We start from the raw sequence: 24,863 nt of genomic DNA, 5'->3' as shown, positions 1-24,863 counted from the left end.
GACACACGCGCCGGCCCTGCCCCCGGCGCCTCCCCGAGGTCGCCCGGTGGAGGTCGCCCGGGCGGCGGAGGCCGCGGCGCGGCGGCGCTTCCCGGTGAGGGAGGAGACGGCCCCGGCCCTCTGCCCCGACGGGCCGGCGGGGTCGCCCCGCGCCTCGGCAGGCCCCGTCCCTGCGGAAAGTTTTCCCCGAGCTGTTGGCTGCCGACCCCGAGCCGTGGGCCCAGGCGGCGGGGGCGACCGTGCCCCCCGGCCAGCGCCGGGCTGGCCCGCCCGCCGCGCCGCGCCCCGCCCGCGGCCGTGCCCAGCTGCGGCCGGCCCGGGCACACGCGCACCCGCGCGCTCCGGGAGCTTGACAAGGAATTTAGAACTTGTTCCAGGTACTCTCCCTACCCTGCCGTTCCCCTGCTTCTAACTTTTGAGGTTGTTTCTGTGGCTGTTTTGTTTTTAATAATTCTGTGAGGAAAGTGTAGATTTATTCCCTCCGCTTTGTGAGAGAGGACGGGCTGCATAATTTGGCTTGCTCTATTTAACCGAACCGCAATACGTGTTGGTTTCACCGTTCTCAGATCTGGTTGTGGATTCTAAGCAGTAATTTCTCGTAAAAATTAATTTTCAATCACCTGTGTGTTTTGGGCGTAATTCTGCAGGCATGTCTGAGTAGCGCCGGGTATGTAGGGTTGTATTTGTGGAGCGGTGACGCTATTTTCTAATGCCTCGGGGGAGGAAACTCCGCCGGGCTGTGCTTGTGCAGCACCTTCTGCAGCCGGACCTGGCCCTGTCTCACGCTCCCCTGCCTGGCTCTGGTTTGGTGCGTCTGACAGGGCGAAATAGCCCTTAAGCGATGGTGTTGCCAAAAGTTGACTTAAGTAAATGTATCCCACTGAACGGCAGGCTACATTTCTTGAACAACAGATGTATTGAAATGTCGTGTTTACTGTGTCTTGTCCTCTTGATCTGTGTTTGCAAAGCGGAGACATAACTCATAGTTGCAGCCTCTTAGGGTTATGCAATTAACAGCATACTTAAGATAGCAGTAGCACAGTCTTTTGATCTGGAAGGAAAATAAACCATACAAGTATGTCTGGGTTTTCAAACTGGCAGGGTACTTCCTCTTCCACTGTCTCCTTACCATGTAGCATTTGCCTATATAGCAAGGCAGTGAGCTGACAATACACCTTCTTCAAGGATTACATTAGATATGTCTTAGTGAACTGAATTTTCTAACTGGCAATGCTCCAGGGTGATACTACACTTCAACAGAGTGTAATCTATCATTAATGAATCTGAACTCAAGCATGTTGGCATTTTAAAGAGAATCTGTTTTGTCAGTGTAAAACACATTTACAGCAATTTTAGGGAATTCAGGGTAAAATTTTGTTTTCTCTCTCCCTGCTCCCTCTTCTTTATTAATTAGACCACTTAATATTGAAAATTTGAAAACTTAATTTTTATCTTTTCCTAATGGATGTAGTTGAACCAGTTCGAAGTACTTCATCTCTCTACAAATCTTACCTTGGTTATTACACCTTTATTGCTACACCAGACTTCTGGGCAGCAGTCACCCAGTGGTGCTGCAATTACCATTACCATTTGCAGTCCTTTTTAAAAGGCAGTTATTACTTATAAGATCCTGATAGAACTCCACTAACAGTATTTTTACACATCTGCAAATCAAAACACACATTCAAAAATATTGTCTTAAAATGTGAATGCAGAGAAGTGGAGTTTATTGAAGGTATGCAATTTAAAAACAAACCTCATACTCTCAACCTGACAGAGCATGAAGAGATTATCCAGACTTGACTCATCTGTGCAGATTGTGCATTTCATGCTGACTGCTGTGCTGAACAACATTGCTGCAGTGATTTCACTGACTGCTTCTCTGGGTTGTACAAACCTTTAAAAACACTGTTGGTGTTCCAGAGCTGTTGGTACTTTTGAAGAAAACTAGGCTTGTAGTTGGTGAGACTTGAAAAGATTGGAGATGTAGTTAGATATTTGATGAAACCTATTGACTATATATTTACTGTTCCTTTTTACATGGGTAAGTCAAAAACCTTATGAAATTTTATTTTATGAGATCTTATACATGCTACGTGCAGTTGAAAGTACTCTTTAACCAAGCAAGCTGGAGAAAGAAAAAGCAGTTCAAAGTCAGTGTGAAATAAAATGAGGAACTTGTTTGGCTCGGGTCAGTTTTTGTTGTACTTGGAAATGGCTGCAGCTAGGCAACTCCATTTGGTGAAAAAGAGATGTGTGATTTAGTTTGACTTCTTTCATTACAGGAGTCATAAAATCTTGTTTAGTATTTTCTGCATCATCTCCTTAACTTCTGTCTTGAACCAGTTATTAAAAAAAAAAAATCTGCCCTTGAGAACTAAAAAGTCTGTTTCTTCCCCCCCCCCCCCCCAATTGTCCTTTATTTTTAAATTAAAACAGATCATAATCTGGATTTTTCTAGCTTCAGCCTCCAATGATCAATATCTTCATAATCTGTATTTTAAATAATTCTTAGAAACTGAAATGATTATGAGTAGTAAAAAAGGGAAAGGTTTATAGTTACTGGGAGGAAGGGTAGAAAATGTATGATGTAAAACTGCTTTTCCTCTTCTATAAATATTACTCTGCTGCTGTTGCTGTTCTCTGAAGCAATGTCTCACATGTAGCTAGGTAGTAATAGATAAGAGTTTTTCTAAGTTATTCAAGAGATATTTCACCATTCAGTCATTTCCATAGTATTTGTTGCCATGGGAGCTAACCAGTGGCCTTATTAATGATTTAGGTGATTGCACCTTGTTTTTTGACTTGGGGTACTGAAAACTGTGTCTGAGCTACTGTAAGAAACAGATATTGTACGAAGACTGCAGTGAGTTGTTTCTGTGAAGAGACTGAACTGTTTCTGTCCTAGGACTGAAGTTGTAGAACGATGCTTTATATCTCTTATCATGCATAGTTTTGTGTAAAATGCTTCATGTCTCCAAGCTTGCTAAATATTTGCAATAAATGTACTACTTCTACCATATGTTTGAATCAAGAAACCCATTAATTGAACAAGCCCATATTTTTATGCTTGAAAGAATTGACACTTCATTTTAATTGTTAAATTATATGTTAAAAGTAGACTATAAAAAAAGCAAAGGTGAGATGGTGTAATAAGAAACAGCGTAATTTTTCTCACTTCCTGGCCTCAAACTGTAGTTATTTTCAGTTAGAAAATAGATAGAAAATCAATTGTAATCTGCTCATAATTGCCTTTCTGGTAGAGTTATGAGGCATTTCACTCCCTCTTCTTTCCCCTTTGCCCCATTCCTTTTTTTTCATAATTTTTTTCCCTCACTGTGTGTATTTTTTCTTCTGTATGTCTTGTGGAGTAGGCAGATCTCCAGACCTAGAGGAGATTTTTCATTGAAAAGCTCTTAATCTTTAAATGTTTTTGTGTAACAGCCTGAGGCTCTGTCAAAAAGCATGTTCCTTACCAAGTTGTTTAGTGATGAGCAGAAATTGACGGAGGTTTTTGTAACCTTGGGGCTTTCTGCTTAGATGAACCAGGCATTTCTCTTTTACCTATCAGGATTGATTACTTCAGGTTAGATCACATGTCTTATGTAAAAAGCTTAGCTTGCACTGCCAAAAATCCAAATTGCTTTTTCCTTAGCATGAAGTGCTGGGTTTGACATTTGACACTGACTTTTCACATTCTGCTAGGGTGTTGTACTGCTCATTAAAGAATTATTTTAGGGCTTTGGTCAACTCAAGATCCATTCATTCTTGAGTTATAGCTGCAGAATGAGAATGCTTTGAGAGCATACCTGAATTTTATGAGTTGTACCTCTGCTCTCCTGACTTGAAAGGTCCAGACGAGATGTTTTCAAGGTTTCCCCTGGGGAGTAACGTAGCTTACCCTCTGCAACTGTGAGATTCATCGTTCTTCCAGGTTTATGTCACAGCAAGCACCAGACTACCTCTCCTGATGTCTTGACCATTTTAAGGTAATATGTGCTTGATTTATGATACCAGTGTAACACTTTAAAATTTGACATACGTCATCCTACTTCCTGAAAGAGTGGGTGTCTATTTATGTATTTATATGTACATATGTGTGTGTACAGATAGAGGGATACAGAATAGAATTCTAGACCATCCCAGGTTCTGCTGTCCTTTAAATATAGAAACCTTCTCTGTGCTCATAAATGTAGCTCTCAATACCTCTGTTTTAGACCAGAGTGATTTAATTCTAAATTCTTTCAGGATAAAGATGTTCTTTGCATAAAATTTCTGCAGTATTATACAAAGTATTTAAAATGTATTCTTCAGAGTGAATAATGAGGAAACTAAAGCTTTATTCAGAAGGAAGGATTTTACTTTATGAGAAGTTGGTATTTTGAGAAAAGAGTGGGTAGAGAGGAGGGAGGGGCAAGACATTCAGTGGATAGGAGTACAGAAAAGTTTAATGGATGTTATTAATCCTCCCAGTGGAAGAAATAGAGTCGCTTCTTTTGGTATGAAAGGAATGTTTTGGGAGGTGGTTGAAAGTTGCAGAAGAGTGCCAGAGAATGGAGAATCGGTGAAGCTGGAGGTGTTCAGTAAATGTGACACAGGTTATTGCAAATACCTGAAAAGCATTTTGCTTGCTCTGAGTAGGTAAAGCTCAGAGTCTGGGGAGCATCTTAAAGAGTAAAATCCTTGAGCCCTTTACTGCTTGACATGATAATTCCTAAATGTCCATTTGTATGAACCATGCTCCCGTATGAGCTGTAAAAAGTAATGTGCTAAGTTGTGAAATCAATGAATCAGTCCCATGAAGCTTTGAAGTTGTGTGATGTACTGAAAATTTCAGTGTTGCTATGACTTAGACCTTTTATTTTAGGATTAATGAAATTTGGTGGTTTGGCAGAGGTTGTCTGGAAAAGGGGCAGATTGCATTTCCTTTAGCAGAAGCTACTTTCCTAGTCTACTTTTGTTCTTTAAGCTGTTAACACAAGTAGCTGGTACCTCATTCTTCATCTCTGTGCTCTCATAGTTGCCGTTATAGTTAGTGCCTTGACTCTCAACAGGTCTCTTCAATCCTTTGTCATCTGTAAAGCTAATGTTTGAATTGCTGAGTTATCTGTCTTTCCAGATTCAATACATGGCTTCATTATTGATGAGACACAGTTCTCTTATAAGAATGCCATAAACACTTACGTGGAGATCTCAAACTTTGTCTTAGTGGAGAGCCTTAGAGCCTCATAGCTTGCAGAACATCCCCTAAGGCTTTTCCACCTTAAAACATTCAACTAATGTGGAAATCTCAGATGATTTTTCCTTCAGCAGAAACTCCAATACATGCTATTTGTAATGCCACATACACCTCTGGAAATGGCTTGTTCTGGCTAGGGAAGGACTGTGATGTGCAAGTGCCCAGGGCTGTGCACCTGGGTTCACAAGTCTCTGTAGCAGCTGCTTCTGGGGTTCGTGCTGCCATTCTTGCTGGGTTGCCAACTAGGTTTTTGCCATCCTTGCTGAGCTGTGAGTTGGACTTGTTAGTGCTGGAACTGTCACTGTTGGGATTAGTCTGGGTTTCTTGAAGTTGTTGAGCTATAGCACATGCTTTCTGGTGAAAGATTAAAATCAGAGTTTTCTACTTCAGCTGCTGTTTCCCAGCCACTTGTTCGCTTCTCTTTTAGTTTTTTATTGTAGCTGTTATTTTCTTCTGTGGAAGAAAATAACATCTGCTATCATGCATACATTGATGGGACTTTCATCTGGTTCCAGCAAAAGACTGTGGAGCTAAAGGTGTTTAGGTAATGTTTACTTCCTGGAGCTTGACCTTGCTGCCAGAACTCATTCAAAGTCACGATTTTTGTCTGAGCTCTTTGCCCGCTTCTCTGAATTGAGCATTGCTTATAAATGAAACTTGGTAAACCACCCTTGCCTGATCATTTAGGAGAAACTAAACTACATATCTCACAGGGATTTAGGGTGTGTTTGCATTGTGAAATTATGCAGGCAGTTTTTTTCAGGAGTGAGAATAATTGTTCTTTGATAAGTTTAATGGTATTGGTAGAGTGCATGGTCTCTCCCTGAGGTTTTGTTCAGTATTTGGTGATAATCTGCCATCTGATTTGTTTGTAAAACTGGCTGCTCCAAAGTTTTATAAGGCTGTGGTAGGACTCTATAATTCACATGTAACGCCTTAATAAATTTTGGACATTAGTATGTTACAAATCAGTTTGCTATTGATATATACATATGTTGCAAGAGAGACCTCAGATAAGCAAACTCATTAGTGTGAAATAAGCATCATCATCTTAAAGTTGATCTTTGTTGCTACTTCTGTGAGCAGTTTGAATTGTTCATCTACAGCTTGAATACACTCATCATTATGCCTATGAGATCTCCGATGAGAAAATGTTTGTAGTGGGCAGACTGAAAACAGATGCCTCCAGTGGGCATTGTAAATAGGGTTTAGTTCATCTGCTGACATGGAATCCTTTTGTGGACCGTAAAGCCTCATCCCTTGATGAGTGTAAGGTGATGTTGCAGAAATAGAGAATAAGGCTAAAGAGGGTATATTAGCAAGATGATTGCCATCGGGCCAAGTGGAGTGATCATTTACCTGGTTTTGGCACTGGTGAGATTGTATTTGGAGTACTGAGTTCAGTTTTGGTCTCTAAAAGATGGGAGAAGACACTGCCTTACAGGGGCCAGTCTAGTGGATGGCTACCAGGTTGATAAGGGGGATGGAGTACATTGTGTAACAAGGAGAGACACCAGGAAAACTGAATTTGTTCAGCCTTGTTTAAGAAAAGACAAAGTGGGATCTTATTGCTGTCTTCAGCTCTGTAACTTATTTGGAGAAGGCAAAGTACTCTATTTGGAGGCATATAACAAAAGGACAAGAGGCAGCAGTTGGCAAGGTATAGTGAGAAATTCTGGATGAAGATGAAGAAAAATGTCACCATGAGAATACTTACACACTGGGCCAGGTGTTTGGGGAAGTTGTGGAGTCTCCAGTTTTGGAAATGCTCAAAAGGAAAAGACACAGTAATACTAGGTCTCTTTGAGCCGGGTCTTACAAGCTCTCAGAGACAAGTATTGTACCCTTGATAGCTCAGCTACTTCAAGTGGCATAAAAGTAGCAGGATGGTTCCTGTGACAGTATTGGAAACAAAAAGTTTTAATAAAAGAAAAAATAACAAAGCTCTTTACAGAGAAAACCTGAACCAGGGCAAGAGGTTCTTGCTCCTGCTAAAACACTTCACAAAAGCAATTTACTTCTTTTGTTCTCTTCTTATTCTAGTGAATTGCTTAGGCTGGACTTTTTGGCTTCTGTCCAATTTGCTATCCTTAAGTTTGAGGTGAAGTCTCCAAGGTCCTATGGGGTGCCTTTTAACCAAACGGAGGAGAGAAACTTCTGGGCTTTTTTCCTTTTTAAGGAGACAAAGGGTAACTTTTTTACTCCATCAACAGGGGGCACATTTGTACGTCACAGAGCAACCTAGTGTAGCTGAACCTGTACTAAGTGAGGGTTGTTGGACTAGTTCACCTCCAGAGATTCTGAATGAAGTATTCCCATTTGCATGTCTTTATCAGATCTAACTTCATGACAAGGATTCTGAAGAGCAAAGTATGAGCTCTGAGGGCTCAGAAGGGCTCAAATGTTAGCCTAATTAAATACATGTGTGCATGAATTCATAGGTCTAAAATCTATCTGGCTTTTCAACTAAATACAAGAAAATTTGGTCAGCAGTATTAATTACTACTTTAAAAGCTGCAGGCTTCTGAGCCCAGAATGACTCTGAGACTGCAAATAGCTGGAAAAATTACGTTAAATAACTAACACGGTTTGTCTCTTTCTGATGTATTAGGTTATTAAACATGAGTAAGCTGTTTTATTAATGTATAAAATACTAGGATTTCAAAGCCTGTATGTAGCTGAGTGTGGAGACTTGTGTCTTTTGCTGTGTTCAGGAGTACAGTAACGGTGAAGAAAAGCTACACTTAAAAGACAGGTAGTAAGATAGACTTCTGTGCAGCTATTTTCTTTCATTCCAAGAATTCAAGTTCATTTGGAACTTTAATTTGCAGCTACAGTAACCCACTTTGAGTAAGATCTGGCTATTGTTACCACTTGTCAGATCTATTGAAAGCTTCCTCAGAAAGTAAGAAACAGTTATGTGCTAAGTGTGTCTCGACAAACTACATGATCATCTCTGTTTTCTCTGATTCTTATCTTACTAAATCTAGGTAAAAATTTGAACCTTAACATGTTCTCTGACTCTCATCCCAGTAGAGAGTAAATGGCAAGGCCGAAAGTCGTGCAGAAAATCCACTGCTGGCAGCTCTCTCGCAGAAGGCTCTAGGCCAAAAAGACAACTGTAGCCGTGTGGTACAGGCATAGGAATTGTGTCTCAAATAAGCATAACACTGTGATGCCATTTAGGGCAACAGAGAGTCCAACCAACACCTTGAACTGTGTCCAGGAACCCTGGAGATTATGGGGTTCTATTGCCAGCAACATGGCCTGAAACACAACCTGATCATGTCTCTAGACAGTTTGAGAGGCCTATTTTCCTCTGACTAACCTTTCAAACTCTTAACAATAGTCTGTGGCACAGATAAAAGATATTAAGTTGACTAGCTAAGTGTATTAAAGTGAATACTTTTTTTCCACATAACCGTGTTAGTTTTGTAAGAGGATTTTCTTCTGACAGAACAAATTTGAATAAATGTACTTTGCTAAGCATGATAGTGTACACTTTGTACAGTTGTAGGCATTGTCTGGCCACCCCGTATTGTCACAGAGAAGGTTAATTAGTTCAAATTTTCATGCTCAGAAAGTGACCAGAAAACGTGAAGTGGGAGTGAACGTCTTTCTGGAAGGGAGGAGATTGAATCTAACATATATATATTGGTGGAAACATTTTTTTTCCCTTGAATGCTTTGTAGCTCAGTGTCTCATTCAATTCATAAATAATAAAACTAAAAATAAATTAAACAGTTACAATCTTAAAGTAAACACTATTCCCCCATTTGTTGCAAAAATGGACAGTGTGTTTCACACTTAAAGTTTATGAGATGGTGTTGATGAGAGCAGTTGCCCAACAGCCACCTTAGTGCATAGAAGGGGATTTCAGTGCTTTCTTGGCTTGTAAACCCCTGAATACTTTCCCATAGAGCTTTTGTCTATTCCCCCCCAAAAAAAACAGGAATTTCTGGCATTGTGACTTACTGCCCTCAGAAGCAAGACTTCTGGGATTGTCCATCTGTGTGCATGCCCTGCTGTGCTTGTGTGGGTGTGGTTACAGTGCCTTGTATGTTTATGCTGGGGTTTAACCACATTTGAGTTGGAGCATCCACTTAAAGATTGGAAATCCTTGAGCCTGCTGTATGTCATTGTGCTGGAAGCAGTCCTGGTTGTGGCCCAGCAGTGGCCTGGCTGTGTTAGAAGGGGTTGGGTAGCAGGACAAGGGAGGTGATCCTTTGCTTGGCACTGGTGAGATAAATCTGAGCCTTCCAGTAGAAGAGAGACATGGAGTTACTGGAGTGAGTCTAATAAAGGGCCAGAAAGATGATGAAGGGACTGGAGCATTTCCTCTAGGAGGGAAGGCTGAGAAAGCTGGGGCTGTTCTGCCTGGAGAAGAGGCAGAGAAGACTTGTGGGGTTTTTATCAGTGTGTATAAATACCTGAAGGGTGTGTGCAAAGCAGACAGAGCCAGCCTCTTTTCAGTGGTGCCCATGGACAGGACCAGAAGCAGTGGGCACAGACTATTCCTTCTGAACATTAGGAAATGCACTTTTTCTGTGAGGATGACCAAGCACTGACAGCTGCCCAGAGAGGTTGTGGAGTGTCCATTCTTGGAGGTGTTCAGATGCTATCTGGACAGGGTCCATCATCTGGCCCTTGGTAGCCCTGCTGGAGCAGGGGAATTGGACCTGATGTCCTACAGAGATCTCTTCCCACTTCAGCAATTCTGTGATGCTGTGGAAGGAGCACAGCTTAAGAATCCATGCCTACAGTGAGTATCTGTAAATTACAGTACTGAGGAAATCATCATCATCTTAGGTAAACAGTGGAGGGTTTATGATCAAAACTATTTAATTTTAAAATTAAAATCTGCTTCAGAAAATGTATTTCATTTCAGGTGCTACATCTCAGTGTGGTAGTGAGGGGTTATGCCAGTGTTTTTTGGTGTCACAGAATGCTGTTTTTATGCTTTCTGTATAGTTGGCTGGTGTGGCTCAAACCTCTTGGGCTCGTGATGTAGGCAAACTGTGGAGCTGCAGGTGGGTGTCTTGTCATGTTGTGATGAGCATGGTCACTGGCATTGTCTACCAACAGAAAAGTGAAGACTGGATCTGTTTTACCCGTGCTTAGCAAAATAGTAGTCACTATTTATAATAACACTTGGGGTTTTCGCTTCTATTCAAAACCTCAGAGGACATCATGATAAATGTTGCAATGGTTTGCTCAGGTCTTGCATGCATCCAATATACTGATGATCTAATGGGATTATACCAGAAACTTAGACATTTTGACCTTCTTTTCAGATTATGCCCTGTTGGAAAATGCGTCTCTGCTTTTTTAATTTTAAGGATAACTAGAGATAGATGAGTATTTTTTCAAAGAGTGAAAGAACTCTTCACCACTTTGTTTTAATGCATTTGAGAGTGCATATTTTTCTACAGAGCAATTGCACTGCATTTGAAAATACAGTTGAACCTTATTTTAAAACATGGTGGTTTTGAAAGGTTAGTTATTCTCTAGGCAAAACATTACTAATCTTTATCATAATATCGGTTCTTTTTCTGAATTCCAGGCACTCCTTACTGATCATTTAATTCCTTTGTATGGCTGTAGAGTGGTGGTTTTTGTCTGGTTTTGACTGTGAGTAGATCCAGTCTAGAGCACCACTTAGCACTCCTCAAAACTAGGTGAACTTCTTTCAAGTATTCTACTTAAGATAGTCTATCTCTTAGTATAACTTGAAAAGAATATTTTTTTTATTGCCACCTTGTAATTTTAAAGATAAGCATCTCCCTTGCAGTTCCCAAGTCCAACAGTAAACATAAGTTTTTCACCCTTTTTTGGGCTGAGTTTTGTCTGTAGCTTATAACCTTAATTTCTATAATTTCTATTTTATAAATGCAGTGGTATGTGATTGATTTTACTTTTGCAGTGTGTTCTTGCAAAGGCATCATTTAATAATGGAGGCTTAGAACAAAATTGTAAAATAAAAGGTAATTAAACACATCAATGGGACACATTGTCTTTCTAATTGCTGTAATAATACCACTGGAGTGACAGCCAATTTTATGTATGCTTATATATTTTATGTATGCTTGCATAAAACAATTCCTTTTTAAATAAGTTTTTTTTTTTTTATTGTTTTCAATGTGTTTGAAACAACAAGATTTGTCTGGAACTAGCAGATTGTTGGGGGTTTTTTTAAGGGTTATTTTTCTGCCTTATAGTAGTGCTTCCCTAATATCTTCAGCTTCTGCTGTCTGAATTTCCCAGCTGCTCCAACTCTCCCCCCTTTGGTCTCTCTGGTCCTTCCATGCGTGCTTTTCACACCACACTGGGCAGTGGTGGGGGGAGGATAAAGGGGATGCTTCCTTTCCCACCCCTTGCCCAAACCAAGAGACACCCTGGTCTGTGTCTCTCTGCAGCATCCCATCACCTCCAGGCAATTCAGGATTTTATGCTGACCTGCTGTTTAATCAAGTGGCACTAAGGACCTGATAAGCACTGTACAAAATGTCCCATACCTAGCAGCCACAAATACAGGATTTTATAGCTTACTCATCTTGCAAGACCAAAAATTTGAAGGAGCCGTTGCATTTGCTATGTCTGGATTTAATTTACTACCTCTTTGTATTTTGAGTGTTCCAATAGGGAGCTGTTGAACTCGTTATTGGATTTGGAGGTTTTAGCACAAGAAGTAGAACTTGCTTTGTCCTTTTGTGCTGTGTGCCTTGTGCTTGCTTTGTACTTTCTGGTGATGCTCTTACAGCCTTTCACAGATGTGATGGCAGAGCCCCACTGTTTCCTACTAAGGTGTCTTTTGTGAGCTCATCATTCTCACAAAGAAGCCTCATGTGCTTGATAAACCTTAATATGAATGCTTTTCTGTCATCACAAGCATGATTTAATAGGATGATCTGACACCTTGTAAACCTTCAACAACACAACTTCTTTGAGGGAGGAGCTGAGAAGATACTTCCAGAAGAGGAAGCTGGTTTAAGTAACCAATGTTGTGCACAAGATAGAATTAGAAAATGTCTTCTTAATTCACCCAACTATAGCTTGCTAGAGTATTTTCTGTAAATATAACAATATAATGTAAGTCTTCAGATTGTATCCATTCTCATTTTGGTCATAGTGCTGCAGCATGCTTGTTTGCATGAATTTTAATCTGCAACTAAAGTTCCCTGGTTCCCTGAAGACCTACACTTGGTATGTGGAGAGTTTGGATGTACACAAAGCAGGATAATGTTGTTAACTGTAGAAGACGTAGAGCGGGCAGGTCTTTGCAAGTGAACTTCTTGCAGTGTTATTTTTAAGGCAGTTTTCTAAACTGGGTAATACACTTGCACTAGTTGTAGTTGTAGAACCGTAAGTACAGCAGTTCTCTGCCACAGAGTACTCTTTTATGGATGTATATAAAGGGTATATATGTGTATATATGTGTCTCTGCAAAGTAAGCATCTCTGTATTGCAAAGCAAATGCCTGGCTCTAATCAGAGAGATAACAAGTGACTAGCCAAGTGATCCTGCTTGCATTTAAGTGCAGTTCTTGGACATAGGTAAACTGGACTGGCTTCCAGTTTTGCCTACAGAAGTTTTAATATGCTTAACGTTATCCAATACCAGCAACTGAGGTAGTCTAAATACCACAGCAGGGACTGATTAGCTTTTTCAGATCACTGCTTTTATTTGCTGTTGGCAAAGAGGCTTAATCCAGTGCTGGGGATCAGGCATCCCACTGTGCTCGTGGGTAGCTTTCTCTCAGTCTTTGTGTTCACAGTGGCAGAAATTAGTGTGGAGTCTCCTCCTGTCTTTGACTAAAAAGGTCCAAAATTGCGGTGTTAGTAGCTGTTTTTAGGAGTGTTTAATGGACAGTGTGGAGAAACTATGGTTGGAGTTTTTTCTTTGAAGTTTAATATCTGGGCACCTGATAAGTGTGTCAGTGTAATAGCATGACAGTATGTAATTTCATTTACTGTGTTAATTACATTCATATCTGCATAAAGCTTGGAAAGTTGCTCAAAACAGTTCTAACAAAACCTATTCTCATTCTTTTCTTCTATTAAATCACAGTAGATATTTTTCAGCAGTTTGCCTGTCCTCACAAGCAGAGGAGGACAGCTGCCTCTGTGTCTCTCATTATTGCTTTTAGTCATGTAATGATGCTGAAGTTTAGTAAATATGCTTTTCTAGTAGTCATTCAGATGAACATTTGCAAATGCACAATCTCTTCCTCCTTTATTTTGACTTGTCTTCAGTTCAAGTTACCAGCAGTGGCAAATTATTATTTGAAAGTCCACAGTACACCACCTTTTTTTACCAAGCATCAAACCTTGCTACAATTATGTTGCTAAATGTCTGTGTTGGGCAGTGGAAATGTGGGCAGTGAGGGGAGATGTGGACTGGAGTTTGTGTTTCTATGTCAATTACTTCAATTGAAAATAAAAACAATAAAGATCTGGCCTAGCTCCAGACTTCTGTTCAAATATTCTGTCATCAAGAAGAGATGGAAAGATCTTGGCATCTAGAACAGATCTGTGAAAAAGTAAAAGAGGAAAGCAGTTGTGTTGCAAACAAATATGAGGGACTCCAGAACAATAGAGTGGTTTGTAATTCCTTTCTATCAAGTGCTGTAATGTTTCAACTGCTTAAAAATATCCATTATCCCATATATTAATATTATGTGTTTTTAGTTTAAACGCTTTCACCCCCTCCATTGAAATTACTCACAAGTACTCTTACAGTTGTGTGTAAATGCAAGCTTGTTGCAATTATTGACTAATGTAGAAAAGTGTCAGAAAATTCAGAAAGCAGTTTCTAAATGCATTTCAGTGTTTAGTGTGGGTTCCTTTCATACCTCCTTGTGCTTTATATCACTATGATTAATTTTGCTAACAAGAAAAGGGGACTACAATAGCTACTGATAGATTTATTTGTCTTTAATATTTTTCTTGACAAAGAACATTTTGTTTCCATAATATAGGGGTTTATATTCCTTCAGACTGATACATTTTAATAGAAACTCACAATTTTTACTACTTAAAAAATAATTCTTTTCTTTGTTTCATGAATTAGAAACAATGAGGAGAAGCTGAAGTCTGCCCAAGCCAGGTGTTTCTTGTTGGCAGCCTGCTCCCTAATGACTCTGGCTCTCATACAGCAGCTGCCTGCTAGTCTCTTTTGTATGGCCTATTGTTGCTGCACACCCCTCGTTAATACACATGCTGCCCGGGGCAGACCCTGAGAATGACATCAACTTGCTTATCTTAGAAACCTCCGAACCTGATGCAGGATGGGGAGGTTGCCTTGCATCTGCCCAGCCAACTAATTGTGAGCTCTGCCGGCCGTGATTGGCTCCACAGCCGCTCGGTAGTAGGTTAAGCAAAGACATCGCGGGTCCATCTGTTCATCCATTCATTGTTCTGCTTGCTTGCCTGAAGTCTGCAGCTGAAATCGTGTTAAGGAGTTGCTTCTGGAACAGCTAAGAGAAACCAATGTCTGTGTGTTTTCCAGCCAACGTAAGTATAGGGGCTTCTCTCTGCACAAACGGGATGGTTCACCTTTCTGGTGTTGCAGCGTTATCAGTTTGCATTTGGACAACGAGCTAGCCTGTGTGTCAGCTGAGATTTGCACACTTTGGGTGTCTCTTGGAAAAAGAGGGATAGAAAAACAGTTATGTACTAAGATTAAGTATATTAAAGAGCATTGACTCACACTGCACTCTATTAAGGAACTTTTGAAAGCATCAGTAATGGTGCATTTCCTAGAAATTGAAAATGATAGGAGTCGCCATCAGCAGAACAAATTCTGTAGCCCAGTGGGGAAAAGGAGAGGTTTCAACTTCTAAGTTACAGGTATTTACCTTCTTTTGCAAATAAGCTGTTACTTAAATTATGACTAGTAGAAAAAGCTCTTAAAGAAAAACATGAATAGACACCTTTTCCATTATACTACACCTTGGGTGAAATTTACCACATTTGTGGAAGCAGGAAGAGCTCCATTATAGGCTATCTGAAGATACTGACGTGTAAGATTGAGCATTAGGTTGGTCTCAGGTAGGAATGCGTTACAGTCAAAGGTTTTTAGTTTTTAAAACCAGTTATCAGTGTGTCAGATGTAGTCCGGCTGTTTTTATAAAGTTTCTAATCTGTTTTGTTTTATATTTTGAGTTAAGATGTTAGGCTGAAGAACAAACACTGTGTACTCCATGAGCCTATGTTTCAAGGATCCTGTAAAAAAAAAAAAGTCCAAAACAAAGACCTTCATATATCAGTTGAGAGGGAAAGAGAGCATATAAAAGGGTTAAAAAGAGGTTTGCATTTCTACCACATGCCCTATTGTGTGAACATATGCATGAGTCTATTGAAAGTTTTCAGAAGATGGGCAGGCCACCAGTTGCTGGTCTCCTGCAGTTCCAGTAGACATCTGTTGCCCCAGAGCATTAACCAATCTGTTCAATGGGACATCCCTCCTTTGTTGGATAGAATGATGCAGACAACAGCACTCGCTCAAATACAATGGTAATTAAATACATAGAAACTACAGCAGTAGGTATTTATTACATATTCATTATTTTATTTGCATTGTTGCAGTATCTTTATCATTTGGATAACGGATACATTCTTCTTTTTTCTTTTCTGATCAGATCTGCACTCCTGTTTGTGACGAGCAGTGAGTGTTTCAACAAAATTATTTCAATATTTTACATTTTGTGTTTAGGAGACTTAGAAAAGGTCTACCTCTGTGAAAACATGTTGAACTCTTTCCTTGTAGACTGTATCTTCCAAAACTTGTTGATGGTCTTTTGAAAATACACATTTTCTGTTATATTGTGCCACGTGACACTACTTTACTTTCTTATTTTCCTCTGTGAACTAAATTTGCATTAAATTATTTATTTTATGCTCAACTGTAAGTGGAAAATATTCTGAATACACAGTAAAATATTAGGTGATTAGCCCACATCCCTTTGAGAAATATGTGTGGAGGTGAATTGAGGGGCTGATTGTTGTTAATGGTTAGCTGAAAATAATGGCAACTTCTAAGAAATGGTGAAAGATTATACTTCTGTAATGAAGTGCTCATCTGGATTATTGTATTTATACCTGATAAATATATGTACAGTACTTTAAACCTTTAACAGTGAACACAGTGTGGGGTACTGTAGTTTCAAATAGGCTACAGTATAAAACTTTTGTTATCATAGGTATGTCCAAATTGGGAGTTACCCATTTTATTAACCTTTTCATAAATACAAGTCTTTTACTGAGCTGTGGTGAGCATAACCAAAAGGTGAAGATTTTCATGAATGAATTTTTTTTATGATTTTTGTTTATCTTTCATTTGACTCAGAATTCAAGTAGATGCTTTTCTTAGCTATATTGCTTTGTATCAGTCAGCATACTTTAAAACCATATGTGTGTAATAAAAGGTCCTTGTGAATAAAGGAATTCTTAGCTGCTGTTGCTCCTTAGATAAATCTGACCTTTTCTGGTTTTCATGAGCTTCATTGTCCTGTATATAGGTACACTAGTGTTTATTTGGAATACAAATTCATTCAAATTGACTGCCTGGCATGTTGCTCTTCACTAAACAAACCCAGACAAAATAATCAGCAGCATTCAACAGTGACATCTGATTTTCATGGTTCTAGTCAATGAGTCTCATAAAGGACATCATGATTGGAGCTCCAAAGTGTAATGTTTCTAAGACATGGTACTGACCACAAATAAGACATGCAAAGTTTCCAGGCATTGTAAAAATTTGTCTGAAAATAAATGCATTTTGCATGCAGGGTTTAGGCCAAATGCCAGGAATAGTGTACTGCTTATGCAAAACTATTTCAGAAATATTTAGCTTTGGGTTTACAGTACAAGTACAATTTTAACTACCCTTTTAAAGCAATAATATAATAACTATATATTATCTGTGGGATATGTTAAAGCAGCTGCTTTTATTATTCTGTTCTTTAAATAGTTTCTGAAAAACAGTGGAGTTCTTTGCAAAACAAGCAATTATATATTGAAGCATGATGTAGATTGACAGGAAAATTAAAGCAGATAGATGTGAGGTTGATTATGTATATATTCCTAACAATGGACCAAGCTCAGGCTACAGTCATTTTTCATATGCAGTTGATGTGCAAATCATCTAAAGTACGTTTCATATGATGCCTGATCTACAGACACATTCATATGCTAGTGACTTCTTTGAATCACACTGGAGGGTGTTATGATTGTAGTTGCTGTAAAGCACTTAAACTTCAAGAAAGAAGTGATTGAAGAATGACTTAAGTATTATTTCAACTAACACGAAAAAAAAATCCTCTTTCTAATCTATGCACTTCAGGCTTTTGGTATTTGATGCTGTTAATATGCAAACTCTTCTTCCCCCCCTTCTAAAAAAACCCTCCCTTCACTTTTAGTTCAATACTAAAATGACATTTCACAGTACACGGATTTAGGCAGTGACCCATTATCTCCCTGTATTCTGCAGCAGCAGTACATGAGCCAGCTCAACTTTTCAGTCCAGCTTAAAAGTATTGCCCATTAACTAGACTTCCTCGAGTCAGAGCAGATTGTGGGGTTGGTGGAACAATGATGTCGGGGCTTCCAGATTGGTTTGGCAGCTGCATTGTTCTCCGAGGGGAAACCAGACGCACTTAAGTCCCGCTCTCTTTCATGGGCTTTTGTTCATACCAAATTATTCTTTGGCTGTGCTAGTATTCATGATGGTATGTTAAAGAAGCGCATCCTAGCAACTAGAGGCTGGTTGCTAGGCAGCCTGGCTTCCAATAGGGGCTGCTTGTTTGCGATTTGTTTTAATTTTTGTGTGTGTGTGTGTGTGTCAGTTCTGTGAAGGCCACGGTGTTGGTTTTTTAACTGTATCTTTTTATTGGAATATTGTGATTTGTTACTACCTCTGTGCTATCAAAGTGTATTATCTTAGTTAATAAATCACCGTGTGAAATGGTTCATTTCCTAAATTCTTGTTGTGTTTAATCTCTGGGTTGCTTGAAATCCTAAAGATTTGCCTTCAGAGAAGGCAATATTCATTAATTCATTAATGCATGAGAATTAGAGCTCTACTGCCATGTAGTAAGATAAGATCTAAATTAAACTTTGTTTTCTTCCTTATCAGTCTTGCTGGGATTAAAGTGTTGGAGATGAAAGCACTGATGATAGATGAGATTTATTTATGTTAACTAGAACTGTTTGGGTAAAGTAAGATTTTTGTGCTCCATAACCAGAACACTCTGCCACAATGGTGATGTCTTGGCACTCCCTGCCTATAGAATCTACTTTTACTGAGCCATGGATTGGATTGTATGTTTGATTCTCTCTAATCTTAAACCTGGATTAATTTCTCTGGTTCATACTCTCAAATCTTTATCACAAGTACACTATATTTTAAAAATACTGCATCAGTCTTAAATGCTCACCTGTAAGGATATGGGAGAGTTAATGTATTTGGTGACAGAAATTTTAAGTTCAAGTGAAGTCCTTTGTCTCTATATCTTGCTTTATATTCTGCCTTACAAGATGGAAGTGTGAAAGAACTCTTTGTTTCATAGTCTTTCCTTAATTTAAATTCTTCTTTTTCATGGTAACCTTGCAGTACAATTGGTCCATATGGTCCATTTTTATTTATGAGAAATAATTTATGTTTTATTTTCTTTATTGAAGCATTTAGCAAAGATTGCTGTTTCAAAGAACAAAGTAAGGGAAGGAGGTAGCAATCTGCCTTTAAGTGCAGGTTGTTGAAGTAATGTTTGTGATGAAATGGGTAACTAACTTCTGTATATAACTAACTTCTGTAACTAACGACTATGCAAAATTCCTCAAGAAGATCTGATAATGGCGAGTATATGGTCCTGGAAATGGCAACTTTTTTCTTACATTCTTCCTAATTGGCTCATATCTATACCCGTATAGTTTTGATTTATCTAAAGGCTTGCACAAATCTAGTGCAGGAGCTGAAAGCAGCTTTTAATTTTGTTGGCTTGATGAATGGTCTGTTGGAGTTAGTGCAAGAACTTCCATTTGCTTTATTGGCCATTAGATCAATCCATGTCCCTAAATGCTGTATATGTTAGTAATACAACACTCTGTTGAGAACAATTAGTCTTTCTAGACTTAATTATCACTTTATAAGGGAATTCAGAAATAGTTTCAGTGTATTCCATTGAGCTGATAGTGTCTTTCAGGACCAATAAGTTTTTATTTAATCATGTTTTCTGTTACTAATAAGAGCACTATGCTAATTTCTTTCTGTTCAACATACTGTTAGGCATTTCATTTGAAAACCTTTTCCAGTGTATTTTATAGTCACTTTGTTTTATTGTTGCAGCACAGTCTTATGCTAGAAGAAATATCTCATTGTTTTTAAATAATTACTTTAGTCCTGTCTCTACATTACAGTAGGTAAACTTGGAGTCTTTGGTTTCATATTTTTTCATAAATCCATTTCTAGAAATGTGTAAGTAAAAACATGTGATACATTCAGAAGACAGGTAGTTATTTATCCACTTAGCTATAGATATTCCTCAGGAGGAGTCTTTTCCACAAAAAGCCTTCCATGTTTAAAAAGAGAAATAAATTCTATTTCTCGGCTGCAAGAGAATAAATGCAGTTCTGAGGAAGCAGCAAGAAAATAGAAAACAAGTAATGCGTGTAACCAGTTGCAACATTTTTGTTTTCTCTTTAGGAATACGGAACACTTTATATTCAGGAATACAAGAAAAACAGCAAAGTGGAGTCAAGTGCATGCAGCAGCTTCATGGGCTTGAAGGATCATCTGGGGCATGACTTAGGCCACCTTTATGTGGGGAGCACTGGCACAGAGATAAATGCAATTGTACCTTGGTCGATGGCGGAGAAGCCAACCATGGATAAGGTTAATTCTAGGAAAGAAGACAGAGAAAAGGAGACATCTGAAGAGACTTCTGGAAGCTCCAGCTGTGACTCTGAAGAAAGCACAAATTCTGATAATGAGTCAGAGAGACTGAATAATTCTGCATCGGAGTCACATTTATTGCCTAAGACTCATCGACAGCTGTGTCGATCTCCTTGCTTAGAGCCTCATATACTAAAAAGAAATGAAATCTTGCAAGACTTTAGGATAGAAGAGGCTCAGATAGTACCTAAGGAAGTCAAAAAGCCTCCTGATGTGGTGAAAGAATATCAAACCAAACTGGAGTTTGCACTTAAGTTGGGTTACTCTGAAGAGCAGGTTCAACTTGTACTAAATAAACTTGGTACTGATGCTTTAATAAATGATATTTTGGGAGAACTTGTCAAACTTGGGAATAAAACTGAGACTGATCAGACTGTAACTAATGCTAACACTAGTGTAATGCGTGAAGCGTCTTCCATAGAGTCTCAGAGGTCAGAGTCTCCACTGCAGGAGGATGTGACAGAGGATGGAGACAACCTGAGGCCAATAGTTATTGATGGCAGCAATGTTGCAATGAGGTATGTGACTATGAAGGTTTTGCTTTTCTATTTAAATGGAAACAGAAGGTTCTTGCCCACAGTTCAAGCACTGATGTTTGGTGTGACTGCCTTAAACTGTATGCAGGGTCTCTTTCAAGTATCTTTGTCAACCACACAGTGTGCTGATACTGGAATCAGGCTACAGGTCTATACGACTTCAGTGGTGTGCTACTCACTGTTAGAACAACCAGAAGTTAGTGCCATTGTCCCTTTATAGACAGATATTAAATCTCTCCTCACTACCACTCCAGTCCTTAAGTTTTGGTAGCCACCATTGCTACAGGCAATTGCTGGATGGAGTTATGTACAGAAAGTTACAGCAAATGTAAGATTCCTTAAGATTATAAAAGAGTGATGTAGAATTAAGCAGCTTAAGGGATACTTCTTAGTTGAGTACTCTGTGAGAACTGATCCGCCCATAGCATTGGTCTTGGTTTATCAGTCTTGGAGTTAGGTTTTATTGACATTAATTGTTGAGATTAGTGTGTGAAAGACGACTTTCACTTACATACCCATGGATAGCACATTTACCTACAGTGTTCACTGATCCTGACCCAGACATCTGGGTGCAGAACAAGAAACTTGCCTGTGAAGGCGAGAGGGTCATGCTTCATCAGTGATTAAATAGAGAAGGAAATGGCAGAGAGACGTGCTGAGAGATTAGGTTTCTATGGCAATATAAATTACTAAATTATAAATCAATTGGTAATTGTTTCAGTAAGTCATAAGGATTATCTGATTACTAACAGCAAAGTTTAGGAGGTGAGTTTTAGTTTTCTGATTATTTGATGTGGTTTTCATTACCTTAGGAATAAAAGTTAATGCAAGACTTTCCTTGGCTAAAAAAACCCCCGGCATTTCCATGGGACTTTTTTTTTTAGCTTCTAATCAAGTCAATTATCTTTAAATGAAGCTTTTTAAAATGAAACTTAAATATACCACTTATTTATGCCAATATGATGGGTTTTGTTTTTTTAAGTAGAGGAGTTAGCACATAAGGCAAAGTACTTTTTTAATATGGTATATTCCTGTGAGTTTTTTCTGCTGGATGTGTCATTCCTTATCTTTTGGTTCAACTTGAGCTGTAGAGGAGGCACGTCCAGTTGAACAAACATGATTGTGGCACTCAACCAAGAAGTTGTCCAGTGACTTCTAAAATGGTTTTTAGAAGTTTTGTTTTTTATTGTACTTCGCTTAAATCCAAAATGGTTGTGTGTTAGCTAGTTAGCATGGCTCAGACTTGGTGCGTGGACTTAGGTTCAACTTCTCCTAAAATTGTACTGAACACATTCCAGAATTACTCCAGATCTGTAATTTTTCCTTAATGTTTATTCAGCTATTAACATACATATTTAGGATCTGCCTTCCTATGTTAAATTTACTTTCTTGACCACCTGCATCAAATGAACCAACTATGATACATGCTGCAGGACCTTAATAAATAGATTAAATATATTCACAAAATGGATGTTCTGTATCCAAGAATCAAATTAACAGGTCTTTACTTGTTTTCCACCAAATGTATTCACAGAATCATTCCATTTGGAAGGGGCCTTTGGAGATCCATACACAGAACTGTGTCATTTCAAGGCCATGCCCAATTGTTTTTTAAATGTCTCTGAGGATTTGGAGACTCAATGTATTCTCTGGGCCAGTGTTTGAGTGCCCTTATTGTAAGAAAGTTTTCCTTATTTTATGTTAAAGCAACATTTCTTATATTGTATTTTGTGCCCATTGACTCTTCTTCTATCACTGAACACCAGTGAGAAATCAGTTTCTGTTCCCTTTATTTTTTCCCATCAGGTATTTAGACACATGAGTAAGATCTTTCCAAGCCTTCTCCTCTCTAGGCTACAGTCCTAGATCTCTCAGCTCCTCTTCCTCATCTGAAACATGCTCCAGTCCCTTGATTAATTTTGTTGTGCCTCACTGGCCTTTCTCCAGTGTTGTCTATGTCTTCTCGTATAGGGGAGCCCAGAAATGAGCCCAGCACTCCGTATGCATGAGTAGAGAAGGATCCCCTCCCTCAACCTGCTGGCAGTACTTTTTCTAATGCAGCCTAGGAGGCTATTGGCCTTCTGTGCTGCAAATGCACATTGGTACCTCATTATCAGCTTGGTGTTCCCAGAGCCCCAATGTCCTTCACTTCAGAGTTGCTTTCCAGGTGATCAGCTCCCAGCCTGTAGTGATGATTAGTGTTAGACTTATGCAGCTGGAGGATTGGCATTTCCCTCTGTTGGATTTGCTGAGGTACATGTTGGCCTCTGTTGCTCTACCCTGATCAGGGTCCCTCTGAATGAGAGTACACCCATCTGGTGTTCTCCTCCCAGCTCAGCATCCTCTGTAAATGTGCTGAGCATGGATTCTGTTCTATTATCTAAGTCATTATGAAGATGTTAAGAAATGCATTCCCCTGTGTCAGCCCCTGGAGTACACAGATACTGATTGACCTTCAACTGGACTTTATGCTACTAATCACCTTTGAGTGCAGCGGTTCAGTCAGATTTCAGTCCATCTCTGCTCTAGCTCTGCCCTTACTTCCCTATTTTGTCAGTGAGGCTGTGATAAGAGAAGGCTGCTACAAGAACAAAGCTGTCAGAAGCTTTGTTAAAGCCACAATAAACAGTGTGTCCACTCTGCTCTCCTCATCCACTGAACAAGTCACCTCACCATAAAAGGCTGTAAGGCTGCTCAAGCATATTTCTTCATAAATCTATGCTGACTGTCCCCAGTCATCTTCATCCAGTCTACATACAGAAATGGTTTACAGGATGATTTGCTCCATCACCTTTGCAGGGTTCAGGGCGAGGCTGACCAGCTTTATAGGTCCCTAAATTACCATTCTTTCCCCCTTTTAAAATGGAAGGGATATTTTCCCTTTTCTAGACATTAGGAATATCCCCAGTTACCACAACCTTTCAAAATTGCCAAGAGAGGCCATACAGTGTCATTAGCCAGCTCCCTTAACACCCATCTGGGCTCAGCAGCCTGGCAATATCCTGGCAATATTTCAGTGTTTCCAAAAGTCATCTGAGGGAAAGTCTTATCCTGTTACTTTTGCCCAACTTCCTGCATGTTGCTGTGGGCCAATCTTGAGCTTGGCATGGGTGATCCTTGAAAAATCCACTCTCTCCTGTTCACTCTTCTCTGCATAGGATTCTCCTCAGAGCCAAAATCTGCTCTCCAGTAATTCTGATCTCATAATTCTGCTTTTTGCCTTGCTCTTTCTTCACAGGATCTGCCTCTCATGGTCACTGAAGTGAGGGCAGCCCCTGACCTTCCCATCTCAGTCTCCTTCTCCCTTGTTTCTGAGTCCCAGCTGGTGCACTTGTTAGCTACTCAGTCACCCATGTTAAGAAGTTACTGCAAAAGCACTCCAGAAACTTCATGGATTACTGATGCCATGTTGTGTTGGTCAGAACAAAAGCATCTTTGCCAAATGGCTGGTTGGTCCAGTCCATCCTGCCTTTTTCTAGAAATCAGTCCTTGATTAGGAAAGCCAGTCCCATGTATGTAAAAGATGAGTCTCAGCTGCTGATGCCTGTTGTGCAAACAGGATCTGTTATCTCCCCTTAGAGAAAATAGGCACTAGTAACTAAGCATATTAAATACTGGAAAGATTTCAGCTTTTACATGCAGGAGAGACTTGGAGTCTCTTGAACTTTTGGAGACTAGGAGTTCACTTGCAGTTCAATCTTCTTCAGATTTCTGTATGTAAATATCCAGGGTCCTGTTATGGGTAGCTATAAATTGTCACAGTTTTGTCTTTCCTCTTTGCTCTTCCGAGTTGTGGCCAATGAGTTCACTCTGAAATTGCTAAAGGGAAATGGGCCTGTGCCCTAAACAAGAGTGTAGATAGTCTTTTGAGAGGTGTTCTTGGAAGCTTTCTCACACATTATCACAGGAATGGTTAAAAACTATAATCTGTATTCTTATTCCCATGTTGTTGTAATTCACATACTTGATGATAACATTTAGTATTAGAATTATTCTAGATAAGAGTTACTAATTTTCATTTAAAGGATGTATTTGACAGGGTGGGAAAATTTTATGGAGAATGTTGAGATGACTGATATCCAGTAATTCAAGTAGGATGAGATGGCTGTCCCCTTCTGGAAGGATCAAACACTGTGCTA

The 24,863-nt window shown here is 39.4% G+C and overlaps 1 protein-coding gene across 1 annotated transcript in view; it reads left to right on the top strand.

Moving 5' to 3' along the window:
* The first annotated feature begins 285 nt into the window (after window positions 1-285).
* Window positions 286-24,863, top strand: part of ZC3H12C (zinc finger CCCH-type containing 12C) — a 42,228-nt gene continuing 17,650 nt past the window's right edge. Inside the window, exons 1-2 of the mRNA XM_021525700.2 lie at window positions 286-377; window positions 19,940-20,706. Of these exons, the coding sequence (XP_021381375.2) occupies window positions 20,012-20,706 (695 nt within the window). The 5' untranslated portion in view covers window positions 286-377; window positions 19,940-20,011. The remainder of the gene's footprint in view (window positions 378-19,939; window positions 20,707-24,863) is intronic.

The sequence above is a fragment of the Lonchura striata genome, chromosome 2 (assembly GCF_046129695.1).
Source record: "Lonchura striata isolate bLonStr1 chromosome 2, bLonStr1.mat, whole genome shotgun sequence".
NCBI lineage: Eukaryota > Metazoa > Chordata > Aves > Passeriformes > Estrildidae > Lonchura > Lonchura striata.
The sequence above is the reverse complement of the archived record's forward strand: the minus strand, read 5'-3'. Positions and strand labels throughout refer to the sequence as shown.